Source organism: Pseudochaenichthys georgianus, chromosome 7 (assembly GCF_902827115.2).
Source record: "Pseudochaenichthys georgianus chromosome 7, fPseGeo1.2, whole genome shotgun sequence".
NCBI classification, from domain to species: Eukaryota; Metazoa; Chordata; class Actinopteri; order Perciformes; family Channichthyidae; genus Pseudochaenichthys; species Pseudochaenichthys georgianus.
In genome coordinates, this window is record NC_047509.1 from 13509209 (window position 1) to 13527533 (window position 18325).

The 18325-nt window shown below is 42.3% G+C and overlaps 1 protein-coding gene across 1 annotated transcript in view; it reads right to left on the reverse strand.

Annotated features, from left to right (window-relative positions):
- Positions 1-18325, reverse strand: part of plxnd1 (plexin D1) — a 67368-nt gene that overhangs the window by 31684 nt on the left and 17359 nt on the right. The window contains exons 6-13 of the mRNA XM_034087722.2: positions 14480-14657; positions 14116-14224; positions 9711-9810; positions 7642-7740; positions 6050-6139; positions 5680-5788; positions 4516-4673; positions 760-905 (exon numbers count right to left, since the gene is read on the reverse strand). Of these exons, the coding sequence (XP_033943613.1) occupies positions 760-905; positions 4516-4673; positions 5680-5788; positions 6050-6139; positions 7642-7740; positions 9711-9810; positions 14116-14224; positions 14480-14657 (989 nt within the window). The remainder of the gene's footprint in view (positions 1-759; positions 906-4515; positions 4674-5679; positions 5789-6049; positions 6140-7641; positions 7741-9710; positions 9811-14115; positions 14225-14479; positions 14658-18325) is intronic.

Here is an 18325-nt window from a genome sequence, read left to right on the forward strand (position 1 = left end):
ATGGGTATTTGCGAGAGGAAGTTTAGTAACTCTCATTTATTTGTTGCACCCTGACCAAAGATAGAAGTTATGCTTTCTTATTGCCTCCATTCCCAAACTGAACACCTTTATCACCCAGAATGCAACTAAAGTCCCGCTAGTATGAGCCAGAGCCTAGTATTGTGTTTAATTTAGTTTGACTTTAAATACATTGTAAAGCTGTTATTATAGGGATGGATTTTGTAGGTCTCGGACTTTTTAATGCATGGTTACCTTTCAGGTTTCCCTGCAGATAGGGCCTTCGAGTGGACCTCGATCCATTAAATGTAATGAGTCGTGTGTCTCTCAGAGTACTGTCTGGTTTCACTCTGTTCAGGACTGAGCTGGACATGCCTGGATTTCTTTGAGGTATATTGACTGTGACAAATCTTTCCATTACTTGATCTGCAAGTCGTGCACCTGACCATTCACCTTCCTGAGAGCATGTCAAGTTACCATGACAACCGGTAATTGTTAGCTGTCAAATAAGCACACTTCATTGCAGCACAGTGACTTGTTTTAGCAGGGTTAAATATATAAATATAAGTTGCTATAATGAATAGGACAATCGGTTGTTTCTTCCATTTTGTCATGCTGACAATGTAGATGATGTAAAACGTAATTAAATAAGCACAAGGGGGAGAAGTGTCTGCACACTGCTTCAGCAAACACTTCAGTTGACACAAGCCTAAACATGCACATTTGTGAATCATTATTGAAGCCATATGTAGGAATACTTACTCCACAGAGACGGTGTAGAGCTCAGGCAGGAGAATACACGGCACATCGCCAATAGAGACCTTTACTGCTGCCGCCCTCCGGCCCAGGTTCCTGCCCTGTACTGTCAGCAGGGTGCCTCCCTCCACTGGACCCCTCAGCGGGGAGATCTGACAAAGACAAAGTGAGGCCATGAACAAGGGGAAGGAAAACCCTGTGAAAACCCTGTACTATGCACGATAAATGATAGCTCATAAGTAGATCACATCCCTTAAAGATGTTCCACTGATGACGGTTGATAATGATCACGACAGAGAATTAAGAGAATAGAAATGCTGTCATTGATGCTGACATGGAGGGTGGCACACAGAGAGATAAGGTAAGTGGCTTGTTTAAGTGTTCTTCAGCTGAAGACTGAGATCTAAAAGAATAGACACGTGATTTAGGCACACACACACACACACACACACACACACACACACACACACACACACACACACACACACACACACACACACACACACACACACACACACACACACACACACACACACACACACACACACACACACACACACACACACACACACACACACACACACACACACACACACACACACACACACACACACACACACACACACACACACACACACACACACACACACACACACACACACACACACACACACACACACAGCAGGCTCTTAACTGTGCCTGTCTGAGACTCTTCAGCCTCTAATCCTCTACAGCACATGCAAATAAAGAGCAGCCTAAGAGCCCCCTTCACATCCCACAAGAGACAGACCGAGTGAGAGAGAAAGGGCTGTAGAGGCGAGGTGGAGAGCACGGCAGAAAGGTGGATGAGTGAGAAGAGGAGAGTGAATGCTGATGGTGAGAGAGCAAAGCCTTAACAGGGGAATTAATGCACACTGCTTTTCCCTTTCATCTGTTGTTTTACTCCGTGTCTGTTCTGTCAAATTCCTTAGTCCCATTTCTGCTGTTGTTCAGAGGCATGTTCTCATGCATCATTTCAGCCCTTGCCTTTGGTCTCTTCACTTTCCATGCAATAGCCGTGGAGAGAAGAAAAGAGGACAGTCACCTCTCCAATTACCACAGAAACGCAGCTTCAGAGATAGCATCGCCAACGCCCAGACAGAAGCAATCAACTCTCATGTTGTCACTGTAGCACAGCAACCCAGCTGCGTGCATGCTTCTCTGAATGACCCCCTGGCTCAGCAGAGGTTGGTGTGACCCCCCCGCTGTGTTATTGGCCTGGCTCCAGCTTTATCAAGAGCTAAACCTAGGAATGAAAACAGCACTTCTGTTTGGACTAAGTCAAGGGATAAGGTTTGGTTCTGCATGGAGATAATATAAAAACCACAAGAGTGACAGCACGGCTAAATAAACTATATTTTCCAAACTATAACATTGAGGTGGTTAAGAAAATAAAAGTGTATTACCTTTAATAAAGTGTGAAAACAAACCGATCCATTCGTTGCAGTATTTTTGTGCTACTCAACAGGAAATGATGCAAATGTTTTTGGGGTTGTATTACGTTTCTGCCTAGCAAGGGTTACGCCATGCCTACATTATATACCACTATATACCTCACTTGATAAAAACACATACCCACATTCCTTTGTACACATGTAATGCACACAAACTGTTGTCTGCCAGACAAATGAAAGCACCCAACCTCTCGATGGAGCTCCACAGTTGGCAGAGTTATTTATCATCACTCTGCGTTTTATAGCACCTATTGTGTCTCTGGTGTGCCATTGAGCATTGACATCAACATCAGCTGGCATGCTGTTCATTTACACCTCTTACAAGTCTGCAAGTCTTGATTTACTCTGCCAGGCCTCCAGGGAGATCACAGGGTGTGAATGTGAAGAAAAAAAAATCCACAAGGAATGCTGGAGCTGTGAAACGCATTTGAGGACTAAATTATTCGAAGTATAACATTCAGAGGAAAATATATTCTAAATGCAGATATGCAACCTGAATCCATAGATCTCCTTTATGTTGTTTTTTGTTTTGTAGAGACCGCAGTGAGGCCAGAGCTTTCATCTTCCTCTCCTCGCCCGAGCTTCTCTGCCTCACATAATCAAGGAGGACGTGAGGACAAAAACAGGAAAAGGCTCCTGACCGTACTGCTCCCTTCTCCATCCTCTCTCCCAAACCATTAATGTCACACCCAGATCCCCCTGGTCTCTAGTTCTTTCATGTAGCGAATAAACTATGTTTAGCAGTTCCTGTTTTGGACGGCGCAGTACCGCTAATCAATGTTTCTTTAAACAGCAAACTAGCCCACACATAACATGAGAATAAAGGGCCTGCAGAGATGATAAATGTGTCCATTGTCTTACGTCACAGCGTTGAATAGAAGGCCTTTTTCACAATTAGGTGGTACGTGGCAAGGTTTAAGCAATAATTAAATCTTCCTCCGTATTATTGATATGTTGGTGCTTGTGACAAAGATTGTATGTGACACTGTGGGTGACGAAAAGCACATTTCATTAACTTAGCTGTACACAATCACTATGTCTATATAACAAAGAGCTGCTGCCGTGGTGTGTGTACGTGCGTGCGTGTGCGCGTGTGCGTGTGTGTGTGTGTGTGTGTGTGTGTGTGTGTGTGTGTGTGTGTGTGTGTGTGTGTGTGTGTGTGTGTGTGTGTGAAATGTTTGGGGAGAGCAGATTTGTAGCTCCATAAGCTGGAGTACTCAGGCTCAAACCCCTGTGGATTGTAGGGAAAACATGGCTGCCAAAGCATTGCATCACACACCCCACAGAGCCGCAGCCCCCACTACCCTCTCTCCAGCCCGCTCGAGAGAAAGAGAGAGAGAGGAATAGCGAGAGAGAGGAATGCTACAATAGTCTACCCACGCATACGGCTAACTTCAGTCACGTATACAAGTCTCATAAGTTAGCATCCTGTTAGTCACAGTGTGCTGACAGCTACAAAGAATGAGGGAAGCATGAATGCTTCAATATGGCCTATTTGGGTGAAATATGTTGTGTGTCTCCGTCTGCTTTGTTTTGCCTGATTGTACTCCTCTGGGCCGCCAGGTTTTATCTGCAGGAAGTTCAGGCCAGCTGGGTATCATGTGAGCCGTACTTCCCATGACCGCCTAGGGTTGCTATGCTGATATGATTCAGTAGCGGCAGAAAAGGCTCGGAGGACGGCTCCAAACACCATCCAATTACAGCTGGACAAACAAATGAATACGATCATGCAAATGAGCTCTAGAAACAGTTTAAAGAAAGGTTGTGCCGGTAGTCGTGATGACCGTTAGGACGTGACCGCAGTGAGATCCTGTGTCGGATAAACACTCCTCGTGGTCATTGCGGTTGCTCTTTTTGTGGTCATGAATCCAAAACCATTTCTGGTTACTATTTGTTTTCTTTTAGTTTCTGGGGTTACTTACACAAACAGCTCTACATATAACTCCCATAACCAGTCCGCACGGTTTACACTCACACTGTAGTTACACATGGCAGCAAAGGTGTTCCCATGCCCTTCTGAGTGAGTGCAGCTTGACTCCCTGTGTCCCCCGAGGGCCGTGGCTAAGTGAGTGTTACCGTTATTACTCAGTGAACTGCTTTAATGAGACTCTGTTCAAACAGGCGGCTCATACTGGACAGCCAGGGCAGGGGGCACTGCACCATGCGCGGGACCCCATGATTCACCATGTTATGGTTAGAAGATAGTCGACAGAAAGGAGTTGGGAGGAGCAGCAGGATGAATGCGATCATGTGTAACCTGTGATCTTACCTTGTGGATCTCAGGAGCCGGACATTGATCTCTGATTGGCTGGCAGTCATCCCTCGGCCTGCAGCTGTTTGTACACCAGCCGCAGAGGTGGCCCTGGTCCTCCCGGCCCCAGCACTGGGAGCAGTCGGAGCTCCCTACTCCACAGTTGTACACTTCCACTAGGGGGAGAGACAGAGAGGCAACTATTATTGTAATACAGCATTACTGAACTGTGTTTGCCTTGTGTGGCAACTTAAGCTACTTAGACTTCTACAATTATTTTCTAGCTTATATAAACCATATGGGCTGCATGTTCGGAATAAACAGCATTTGCAGGATGATATATTCATGTCTATAAAAATAAACCAGGAAAAAAACGAGCGCTAGAGGAGTGGAGGAGAACAAAGCCAGCGAGAAACAGATTGTTCATGTTCCAATGTGCCTCCCTGGGAGAAATCCCATTTGTACCACCGCATGTGCATCTGTGCATGTGTGTGTGTGCCTGCATGTGTGTGATAAAGTGTGTATGTGTGTCTGTTTAAAAATGTGATGAGTCTGCATGTTATGAACCACCGTCACATCCTGAACAGTGCAGCATGTCTGGCCGCAGCCCAGGGCTGTTGTTCACATGACCGACACATGGACAGCGATCAGCACATCTGGGACTGGGAAAGGCGAGGATTGGCTTAGCTGCGCTTTAGAAAACATGCCAAGTTCAACATGCGGACCGCTTTCATCATCTCACTGTTGTCATGGAGCTTACATTGTATTATCAATAATAGTTCAGACATGGCTAGTAAGAGGTATTGATCGCACCTCAAATCGCAGCTCCATGTTCTATCAAGAGTATGTGTAATTAGAGGGTGGCCAAATATGATAGCATGGTAAATTACTAGTTGGCAAATTATGTGTTGTAAAACACAAAGTACTATTATTGCAAGTGAGAGGCAGTCAAACACCGTTTCGTTCCCGTAAGCAATTTTTCATTTTCCTACAGGTTTTAATCAAATCCGCCAATCTCATCAGAAAAAACATTTGTGTACAGGTGAAATGCATTCTGGGAGCAACAGTGACAGCGATGTCAGATTCGTTGTTTTTGTGGGTTTCTAATTACGCTGCAAATACAGGAGAGCTGGGAACTGTATTTTTCATCAGCTTGTTCATGTCAACATAACAAAGTCTTACCTCTCATGGGCTGAGGGCTGTCGACAAAGACATCGTCCCCATTTCCACTGAAGTATCCTTTCCTCCTCAGGTTGAGGTGGTAAACCTGGCTCCGGTGAGTAGTGGACAGCTACATGGACAGAGAAGAAGGAGACACAATAAAGCTGATTGTGCTGACATGTCCTCAGTGTGAACGCGAGTCATGTTGCATGTATTCCCTCTTACTGTTGCTTCAGATAATAATGGGTTCTTAGTCCACTTATAAACAAGGGTTTAAAATAATTGCGATACAAGTTACAATCAATGATTACATCTAATCTCATCTTAAATTATCTTTATGCAGACATGGAAAATAAATAGTTATTTCTGGTGCTTCATTGTCTGTACTTACTGCTACTCCACTGCACTTCACCGTGGAGCTGTTCAGCCAGGTGGCCTCGTACCGCTGCTCTGTCCCAAAGTCGCACTCCAGCTCTTCATTCTGTTAAATAATGCACATACTTTAAACAATATACAGTATTTTAACAATAACTAGCAGGCAAACTGTGATGTCGTACTCTTTTAAGAATGAGATAAACATGTCTGGTAACAATTGACAACTCAGAAAGAGAACCAGGAAACTCAAATAACCCACAATAATTGTGCCTGCCAGGAAAAGATGCAATTCATTCAATATTCATAAACATCTGGACTCCCACACCTCCGCCAGTCATCTGGGAGCCAGAGTAATGAATATGAATTCATTCTTCATAGAATCTGAGCCCCGAGTTTAACTCAGCCAAGATATGTGAAGGTAAGACCACAAAGAAGCTTAGAAGATAGGTAAGAGCAGCAAAAGGCAATCACTTAAAGTGGAAGAAAAACCTTAGTCTCTGAATCCAGCCAGCTTAAATTGGTCTATTTTTATCAACCTCTCCAGGACTTTGCCTTTTCTCTCTTCCGTTTGACACACGAGAGAAGCTTGATTTCTTTGGCTCTTGCAAGGTTATTTTATCCCCGGAAAAACTCCAGCATACCACACATTAAATGTTCCCTGGACTTATGTTCAGTGTGAGAACTAATAGATACTGGAGGACAAACTTCTAAGCACTTTGCTATCATGTTTTGGTATGAATGTTTATCACAGTTAAGTATACATCGTTTTTTTTTGGTTTATCCAAAGAAAAGTGTGGGAACCAAACCAATATTCATCACAAATTCCTCAAGTGACTGGAGATGCTTTTTGGGGAATGACTGCACATTCCCTGCTGTGTTGACTCGCCGGCAAGATGAACCCATTATTCAAACAATTTGTATAAACTATCATAATAAAGAGTGGTAGGAATAGCCAGTCACATCCAGGCTGCCCTGAGGAAGTATGTGTATGCATGAGCATGTGTGTGTCCATTTGTATGTGACTCAATGTCTGTCACCATAGCAACACACTAGAAGAAGGCTCTAAAGGCCACAGGGTTATAGCGTGTGACTGACCACGCCTGGCAACTAGTCAGCTCTGGAATTTCCCTTATCAGTGAAGCAGGATCAGCGTCTGACTCGCTCAGCGTGGATTAAGAATGAGAATAGATATTTTAAGAAACGGATCTGGAAGGACTTGCCGAATTTAAAATGAACACAAATGAAATAAAGCTCCTGCCACGTGTGCTGCCTCGGACTGACTGCTTATTGTACGCTGTGCTGACGAAGACACAACTCAGCGAGTCACAGTTAGATACCGGAGACATGGTGGACCCACACAGCTGAGCCGTGAGCAACGTAAGCATAAAAGATACTCGCTCATTCTTCATGTTCATCTCTGTCTCACAACCACCCAAACTCAGGTTTCGCTCATTCATTGACCCAAATCGCAGCACAAAAATATCCATCTGTTTAACTCGACTTGAAGCAAAAAGCACCATATGCTTCTGTTTTATTCCATCATTTTCACAACATGCATATTGGACATGATCCAAGTCTAGCTCCATAGTGGGCGGTTGTCTGGCGTACCTCCTGAATGTTGCTGAGGGATAAGGTGAAGTCCTGGGCCATTTCTGAAGGTGATGGAGGAACCTCTGAGGCCACCAGGCTTGGACAGGAAGCCGCATTCTGTCGAGAGGTGGGGTGTGGGAGCAGGACATGTAGGAGTTAAAAAAAACAATGCACACATCCGCAACCCAAAATACCTGTCCTGTTTATCTGGAGGAGGAGGAAATGAGAGGGTAAAGTCTCGCTCTGAGGGAAACAACAATAGCTTCAAATAGAGAGACGATGAGGGATTAGAAAAACAGACCCACCGGACACTGTGATGGGCCCACCCCCTCATCTCCTTTAGCCTTCATTAAAAATGTAATGTTTCAAAAGAACCTAACATTTAAATAACTGAAAGTGACTTAAAGTAGAAGCCTCTTGTGGTTTCATATGTTTGTTTTTGTGTATTTCTGGATCTGAAGTCTGGCTAGGATTTATTGCGTTTGCTTAGAAGAATGTCTTTATTGCCTGAATTGTTTAACAGAAGAATCTCATACTCTTTTCTTAGGGTGTCTTGTGATATAAAAGAGTGGTCACAGCAATAAAACGCTAGAACAAGACCACTTTACCAGCAGCTGACCACAGGACTGAGTCACATCCTCTCCGCTCTAACTGGGACCAGTACTGTTGTGGACAGTCAGACGCTGCCTGTCCCCTCAGAGCCATAGTCTGCTGGGAGGACGCCTCGTCACACGGGCCATGGGATCTGGCCGGGCAATAAAACGAGGGGACAGGAATCATATGACGTCTGACTTCATTCTTGTGAAGGGCCCATTGAAGTGTAGAATATGGTCTCAGGAAATGAAGAAAGCAAGTCCCCTTCAAGTATAATCCATGTAACCGTTATTTCACGTGGCAGTGTGACTTGAACATTGATAATCTGGATGTTGTCAGCAACATGCACTAAGGGCAGGGGTATCTTGGGACCTGTAATTGGTTCCAATGAGGCTACTGCAGTTTGGGATCATTTCCCCAGTTTCCCAGCCTGGTCTTGTACCCATGCCAAACCTTTTAAACCATGTGATCTGTTTGCATTTCAGAGTAGTTTACAACCGCATGAGGCTTTCCACTGCCAAACACGCATCTACATAATGCATGTGTACAGTCACCTAGATGTATGTCTTTGCTGGCAACACACAGTTTTGACATTTAGCATATATAATTCCGTTTAAAAATAGGGACAAAGAGAAGCTACTCTTCCACATGCTGGAATATCACACTTAACTGCCAAAAATGGAAACGTTAGAGGTGTTTTAAAGTGATATATTATACTTTAAGGCAGGGGTGTCAAACTACATTTCATCGCGGGCCACATCAGCATTATGGTTGCACTCAAAGGGCCGGTTGTAACTTTAAGACTATATAAAAAAAAGACATATATAATTGAATATATATATATATATTACATTATTGCCTCTGCATTGGATTATTATCGGATAGGGTAATAACTTCATAATTAACTACGTCTGAAAGCAGAAGTCTAGGGCAAATAATTGCACGTCTCTTCAGTGAGAATGTCACAATATGATTTAAAAAAAAAAGCCACATTCTGGAAAAACAAAACAAAAAAGTAACATTTTGAAAACAAAATCTATTTATGAGAAAAAAAGGCATATTTTGACAAAAAAAGTCAAATTTGAGATGCATTGTGGGACATGTAGTTTATGGGCAACATGCTTCTGTAAAGTAGCATGTAAACATATTATATTCTTTGCAAGCTCTTGTGGGGCCACAGAAAATGAAGTCGTGGGCCGGATTTGGCCCCCGGGCCTTGAGTTTGACACCCCTGCTTTAAGGAGTCTGTTAAACCAGAACGTCCTGAGAGTTTATTGTATTTCTACAAACTGTGTTTGAGACTTGTAACTACCTAATTACCACATGATTGCTCTTGCCTAACTCGTCTGGACTCAAATCATTACAGCACACTTGGACTTGTTGGACAGAGAGTCTGGATTATGTGTGTGGCTCTGACTAGTGGGATCTTAATATTAAGAGATCCTCCAGGCGTCTGTTTGGTTGATGGATTAAAGAAAAAGGGAATTACTCACCTCCAGCAGGCTGTGCTTTAACTCGTCTTTATTGGAGACGCATAGGTGGTTCTCGGGGTCCCAATAGCACTTCCACCTGGTGCTCAGGCAGCTCAAACACCTGAAGAAAGATGGACACACACACATGGAAAGAGTTGAGAAACAAGGATGACATTGAGCCAAACAGGGCGTGTTTTCTCCCTCTTGATATGTTCCCATGCAGCCTTTTCCAAAGTTGGATATGTGGCCTATTTTTAGTAGAAAATAATCTGCTATGCCGAACTGATTGGGCATCAAAGTTTAGCTTTAATAAAAGGAAGAGATGATTAGTCACAGAAGCAGACATTCATTGCACATTTACAACACAGCCAGCCAGCAGGTCAAACTGGGCCAAATCTGCTGAGATGACAACGCACATCTCTATAAACACACGGTAACACACCCTTGCTCAATTAAAAAAACATAGGAATGTTTTGATGAAACAGTCTGGTGTTTCCTCATCTGATGAGATATTCATCTCTAACATTTCACCTACATATTAAGTGTATTATCTTTGGTGTGGTTTGGGTGATCTACCTTGTAAGATATGCTATGAGTTGCATGGACAGTTCACCACAAAATATAAATGATTCCCGTTACCTGTAGTGCTTTGTATCTAAATTGTTTTAGTGTGAAGTGTTGAGTGGTGGAGATATCAGCTGTAGGATATGTGTGAGTGTCTTCCAGACAAACTACCTTAACTCCTCCACATACCTCCACTGTACTATATGCATGTGTTTTTCAAGTGTGTGTGTCTGCATAGCCTCCGGGAGCAGACAGATGTCCCACACTAAGTATGATATCGCCTCCAGTGATAGCAGCACTCTGGGGGGGTCTGTGGACTGGGGGGAGTGGAGTGGAATGGGTGTAAGGGGATGGAGAAACGTGTGTGTGTGTGTGTGTGTGTGTTTGTGTGTGTGTGTGTGTGCACATGCGTAGTTCTGATTAGAAGCAGAAGGTCCCCTCAAGGCCCTTATCAGCTGAAGCTTTTCTGTTTTCCCTAACTCCCCTTCTGTCCTACTAAAACACCTATACCCAGCTGCACACACACACCCTAACATAGCACACACACACACACACACACACACACACACACACACACACACACACACACACACACACACACACACACACACACACACACACACACACACACACACACACACACACACACACACACACACACACACACACACACACACACACACACACACACACACACACACACACACACACACAAACTCTCTCTGCTTGACCTAACACTGACAGTAAATACCTTGTGACACTGCCCACCCCAAGTCATAATGACCACACACACACGCACACACACACACACTAAATACACAGTCAGGCCCGCACTCTCAGGGCCTCTCAGTGGACACAGCGGTTAAACACACATCCTCAATCACGTCTCTGTCAGAGAGAAATACGTCCAGAAGAAAATACTCGTTTTCAGGGAGAGGCGGAGACAGCTGAGGGGAGGGAGGGAAGAAAGAAAGGAGAAGTGCCAGAACTTGAGACATAGAAAGCAAATAAAATGGAGAAAGAGTGTGTGTGTGTGTGTGTGTGTGTGTGTGTGTGTGTGTGTGTGTGTGTGTGTGTGTGTGTGTGTGTGTGTGTGTGTGTGTGTGTGTGTGTGTGTGTGTGTGTGTGTGTGTGTGTGTGTGTGTGTGTGTGTGTGTGTGTGTGTGTGTGTGTGTGTGTGTGTGTGTGTGTGTGTGTGTGTGTGTGTGTGTGTGTGTGTGTGTGTGTGTGAGAGGGCAGGTTATGTGGTTGTCCTACAGCGCTGTTTGGTGAGGCTGGAATGCTATCATCTGGTTGTCATTAAAACTCAGCCTAGTGACCACTTCGACTGGGTCATGGGAGAACTGTCCAAACACTATCTCTCACACACACACACACCAAATCAAAGTCACACAGAAACACAAGAAAAGTGATTCAATGCAACATTGTTGTATCATAAATAAAGACATCTCAAACCTCCACCAATGGTAATATTGTGCATAGTGTATCTTAAGAGGGATAATTGTAGACTCTGCAGTGAATGGCATTTCCTAGAAATGCTTGAAACTCACTAATAGGAGGCCAACATATTCAGAATTTGAGTCCAGGCTTTTGGCCAAGCTCCAAAAGGCTGGATCCTACATTTCCTTACATGATGAAACTTAATCTTTAGATATACTGACATGGAGAGTCTCATATATTTCAACACAGAAAGTGTTAACACTGGTAGTTTCCAAGCTGTATTTGAAATTACCCTGACAACGGCACTTTAAAAGATCAGAGCTAGAGGAGAAATGTTTCCTGAGCCTGAGAATGATTATTTGTGACAACAAAACTGATGGGGCCCTTCAAAAGTTGTGTAGCCATTCTCCATTTAATTAGATGGGCCTCGGGCGTAAATATAGCTTGGAAAATAAATGGACTTATTAAACTCTGTAGACCTGTAGTTTGCAGTAACTTTGTTTTTTAATAGTCTTTCCTATGAGATATTGATGTCAGGATGCTCACCCATGCATAACATCTTGAGACCAAAAACTTTAAGAAGTCAGCTTTAACATATAAAGAAAAAAGTGATGGCCCAAACAAAGAGACCCTCCTATCTAGTTTCCTTGCGGATAAATGGCTCATAAGACTCTCTTTAGGGATTATTAAAAAAAACAGCTTGAAGTGATTAAAATCAGACAGAGTATTGCAGCTCCGCAGTTTGCAGCTCAATGCTCATCCTGTGAGAATGGCACTTTGCTCATTATCACCTTCAATAAACCACCGTCTAATTTCACACTCCTGATCCTCGCCGCGCACCGAGGCCATGTGCACATATTGGGTTCAGTCTTGCACACATGTACCTGCAACTGCTGTGTTCACACCTCCAGACTGTTTTCAAAAAGTGAACAAAAGGGACACACCCAAACGATTTCAATCTCAGGGAATCAGTCACAGTCAAACACACACACACACACACACACACACACACACACACACACACACACACACACACACACACACACACACACACACACACACACACACACACACACACACACACACAACACACACACACACACACACACACACACACACACACACACACACACACACACACACACACACACACACACACACACACACACACACACACACACACACACACACACACACACACACACACACACACACACACACACACACACACACACACACACACACACACACACACACACACACACACACACACACACACACACACACACACACACACACACACACACACACACACACACACACACACACACACCCCTCTAAGCCTAAAATCTGCCCATCAGATAAAGTGGATCCTCTGACATGGTCCAACATGCAAGAGGAAGCCAGCTGGATAGCCTGAAGATATGAGAATACCCTCTTTGTGACCAGGCCATACGAGTCGCAGTCCTTCACAAAAACAAACATCAGTATGGCCAGCCAGACATACATATCCAATTTCCTTTGGCTTAACGTTTACAGCATATTAATCCCCCATTTGATCCTGCACTGAAAAACCTTGAGTAAGCCAAATACGCAATAAGCCCTCCAAGAGGACGTGTTGGCAATATTTACCCACTGAGGCCTAAATAGAAAGCAGAGGAATAAAGGATAGGAGGTTAGGGACGAGCCTCCCTGTTGGTGTGCACTTTTACAACGCTGTAGAGACATCTGACTGGTGCTGTATATTGGCTATTATCGCAGTTATTTCGATTGAATTTAGGAAGGTTTGTTTTGAGGGATAGCTTGTAAATCAAATAGCCAATGATCAAAGCAGAGGAGGAAATAGTACTAACATCCTGTACATAATAGTAGCAATAAAACAATGTAATAATACTTCCTCATAAATACAAGCCCACATTCAAAATACTGCTCTAATAAATGGATATAAAACATCAACAGTAAATTCTGCAATGCACATTTGTTTGGATTTTTTTTTAAATGTTCGACTTTTTGTGATATATTAGCCAATGTATTGCTTTATCTTAAACTGTTATGTAAATTAAACCATCTGACAGGTTAGGTTGTGAAATAACTCTTTGGAATTGCTTAAAGCTTATTAACATCTGGAACATGACAATGTACTTTTGATATGTTTTATATGAAATTGTAATCATAATAAGTAAGTAAGATTACAAAAGTGGTGAAAAAGTAGCAAAAGTTATTGGAAAATAAATGTGGGGTACGATAAAGGAAAATTGTAGCACTTGAGTAAATGAACTTAGTTATTTGCCATCACTGTGTCTAAGTGAAAACATTTGTGTGCACGGCATCAGAATGATGCTGTAAGTTTGCCAAGCATCACCAACCCCGAATAAATCCAACATTTGAGATAAACAATGGTGACAATGAATTTGCGACTCACGATGTCTTGGGGTGTATGGCTCCGGTCCTCTTGCAGTCGTAGATGATGAAGCTCCCAGATACCACAGATGTGCCATTCACTTTTATCGCCACAGAAACAGTCAGATGATCTGCAGAAACAAAGGCATGTAAACAATGCAGCATGTGTCGAGCATTGGAGATGGTATCACTGTCACAATACAAACAAGACGGCGAGGCATATTCGCGCTACACTGACTTTGCTGCATTTTGATAGACGAAAGGGGAAATTACATTTGTTCTAGTACGGCTCAACATAAATAAAATGATATCACATACAGTGACTGCTATGGAGATAAAGCGATAGCAGCCTTGGCACACAGCCAAAAGGATGTTCTCAGTCTCACCTGTGCCGGGGCGGATTGGTTGGTAGTTTTCTCGAGGCAGCAGGGGGCAGGTCTGGATCTGAGCGGGACCGTAATCCAGGTGCACCGTGGCAGCTGTAGAAACACCCGGCCCATATTCACACTCCACCCGGGAGTTCACCAGATCAGGAACACTGCCATTTATCAGAATGCCGACATCCTAAGAAAGAAACAGATAAAGCAACATAGATATCAATAACCACTAATCTAAAGATCATTGAATTACTAATTAAGTCCTATATCCCCACGCACATGTATTCAAATCCAGTGTATTAGTGTATGGTAGAGGGCAAATGGCTTTGGCATTACTTCAAGTTTCTCCAGGATTCAGGCAGAGAGATGAAGAAACTCATGTGCGATGAAGAAACAGATGGTACAGTGTGACATTCCAAACTAAATGTAGCCATGACAGACGTATAATGAGAAACATAACACCTCACTGGTATGATTGAATTCCAGCTAAATAATTTCAATGTGAGACAAAAAAGGGGAAGAAGCAGGGTGCTGATGAAGATTGTTAAGAAGAGAGGAAACGAAAGATGACATATTCAGTAGCTCAGCAGATATGAGCCGAAGTTGCCGGGCAACATGTGCTAACATGTCTTAAAAATCCCTTCTATTGTTCGGTGGAAGTGATCATTTCCTGCCTATAGCCCTGACTTCCTGCCTGCTGCTTCCTGTTTGGGAGACAACCTTGAGCCGAGCTTCCTGCGGCTGTGAAGGATGCCTGTGGATCGGGCAGCTGGAAGATCTATTACAGCCCACAGCCAAACTGACCTACATAACAGGCACATATCCACAATTAATGAACCAATTAATGACCCGTTGCGTCTAATTATGAGCTGTAATTAAAGGTCAAATACATTCCGAGTGTCAAAATTCAGTGAGCTAATTATTATATTGTTATTTGGCTTCTGCTGCGTGATGTACTGACTGGAAGAAACCGCTGAAAACAACAGCTCACATGTCAGGAAGGTATGAAGCAGCAACTCTTATTGCCAGAATATATTATCCAACCAGGTCTGATTAAAATCTGACTGGTGGAGTTTCTCTGCGTACCAAAACCATTTAATACATGATATATGTGAAGAGTTTAAGGCGACCGATATTGTGGAGGTTCATTACTGAAGTCAGGAAGCACTGAAGAAACTCACCCTAGGGTTAGTTTTAAGTGCTTTTGTATTTATCCGAAAGATTACATGCATTTCTTCATTTGTACAATATAAACATATGTCAAAGAAGGTGGATTCGTGTAGTTTAAGTTCTTAATAATATTCCTTGTTTTGTTCCACAGTAATTTTAGAGGTTAAGGAGAAATCGCATTGGTTTGCCCATGGCAACAACACTCTTTTTACTGTTGGTATATAATGATCTTTACAGTACTATTTTTGCAGTTTAAAAAAATACATATATAGAGTTACTTTCAAACAGGAATTAACACCAACTTTTTTGAAAGCTGCTTCAAATGAAATCTGTTAAAAAATATATATATTTATTTCACAGACACTCTTGGAGCTGTCTTGCCACTGTCAACACATGCTCTGAATATTTTCCAGGTGTGACTAGCTCCATCAACATCACCCTCAAACATCAAGCCAATTTAGTATGCATAGTGATATGTGGCACCTACTTTTGTCACTTACTCAGACATATTCAAAAGCCCATTTAGAATGAATGTGTAGAATTGATTTGAGATACAGCTGCGATTGTCAATACTCCGCCCATTTGGGCAATTAATGTATCTAGGTCAGAGACAGAACTGTACATCAATGGTTGCTTAAACCGTTAAAAGTCCATTTTAAAATAAATGGTTACACATTTGGATGTGGCTAAAAATCTTAGTAAACACACAAACTAGTGCGCATGTGTATGCTAACACACTGTTTGTGTTCAAACTAACACCCTTATCTGGCATGCTTATGCTAAACTCAGGGAAGGTGACAGTTTATCAAGTGATTTATGTTTGTTTTGATATTGATTTAGGCACAAAACTAAATTGGTGGGGAGGAGGACTTAATCCTATATTTATATTTATGAAAAAGTGATGCCCCACCTCTCCCCGGCTTATTTTTATGTATCCATTTGACATTGAACAAAATATCCTGCCCCCAAGACCTCACAACAAACACACATTTAACGTTTCAAAAATATAGTCACTCTCTCAATTTGTAAAAAGAGTTGTTGATAAACTTTGGCTGCTAAAATCTACATTTTAACCCTCCCTATATTGTAACATATCAAATACATGTGAATTAGATCAGATGAGGTTGTACCTTGGTATGTTTGAGATCAGATGTCTGATGTCTTTGAGTCCTAATACAATAACACCATGATGCCTCCTACATACAGCAGTTGTTATACAGGCACTGTGGCCTAATGAGAGAAATACAGGAACCTCTCAATTTTGGTTTCCCCACTCCAGATTTAAAATAAAGAAAATAATTACATCAGGTTATATTGTTGCCTATATGAGATCAGATTTCTAAATGTCATAAACCAATTACATGAAGGCTGAATTGCTTAACCAGCGGGGCTGGACACAATTAAATAGGCTGCAGTTATCTCATGAGGCAAAAATTATGGGCAATACAATTCAGCAAGAGTTTCTAAATCTGTTGGATTTTATTGTGCGCTAAAAAGTTGGAATGGTTTTTATCTTGATTTCTTGCAAACTGGTAGTGTAATCTGCTCCCTGTGTTTGATGTAGCAGCACAAAGCCTCACAAATTCAGCAATTTTTTTGAATTGTATTGTGTGACAGTCCTGGCAACAGTTCAGCTATTTTGATCATTGATTTATTTCATTTTCATGCAAAAATGGCATCAAAATGGTAGTTTTGAGCCTTTCAAACTTTGAGAATTCTTGCTTTTTTTTCTGTTTCATATAATGTTATCCAATATCTTTGTGTTTTGGACTGACCAAACAAGACATTTAACCTCCACTTTGAGAAACTGTTAATGGGCGTTTTAAAATATATATATATTTTCTGACATTATGTAGACGAAACAATTCAGCAAAAATGTAATAATAATTCAACCTCACCTCAGGTTCTCCTGTGTCAGTTTGCACACTGATTGTTACAGACTTTAATGTTACAATTCAAGATATTTAAACTTGACTTGAATGTTTAAAGGTTTATAAGTAAGGTATCTGGATGCCATTTTTAACAAACCAATTTGGATATTGAATCTGGAAAATAAGTGTAGCTTTTACAGACCTGGAGGTAACTTTCCTGCTGAGCCCATCGGCAGATATCAAAACAAAAGTGAATCACTGTAAGTAAACGGTTAAAGTCATTGCTCACACACGCAGGAGAGAGGGAAACAGCTGTGTATGGCATGCTGTCTCGTGCTGTGCCACCAGTCAGTTCTGGTTTTACACACACACCTGGTTTGCTGTTTTAAGACCTACATGATACATATAAATAAGTTATTGGTGTCTTGGTTAAAGTGCAACCTACTGTGAAAGAACAAATGATAAAGTGTGTGTTCTGATCATATTACTGAAGCTGCAAAATGTAAACGGCCACAGTCACACGTTTCATTTGGCGGAGTGCGATGTTAACTTGCATCGCAATATGTTGTAACTCTGTACGCCACATTTAACTTTACCACAAATAAAGCAAGCAGAGTTCGAGTGAAGCAGTAAACATTGAAAACAAAACAAAAATGATTATAGCCGCTTCAATATTCATAGTAAAGTCAACCTTAATGTGACTTTATGAGAGGTCGGTGAGTTGGAGTGAATTGCTGCAGCGCAAAGTGTTGGAATGACTTTATGAGCTGAGTCATAATAATAGTGTGCACAATAATAGTGAGAGGTGTCAGGT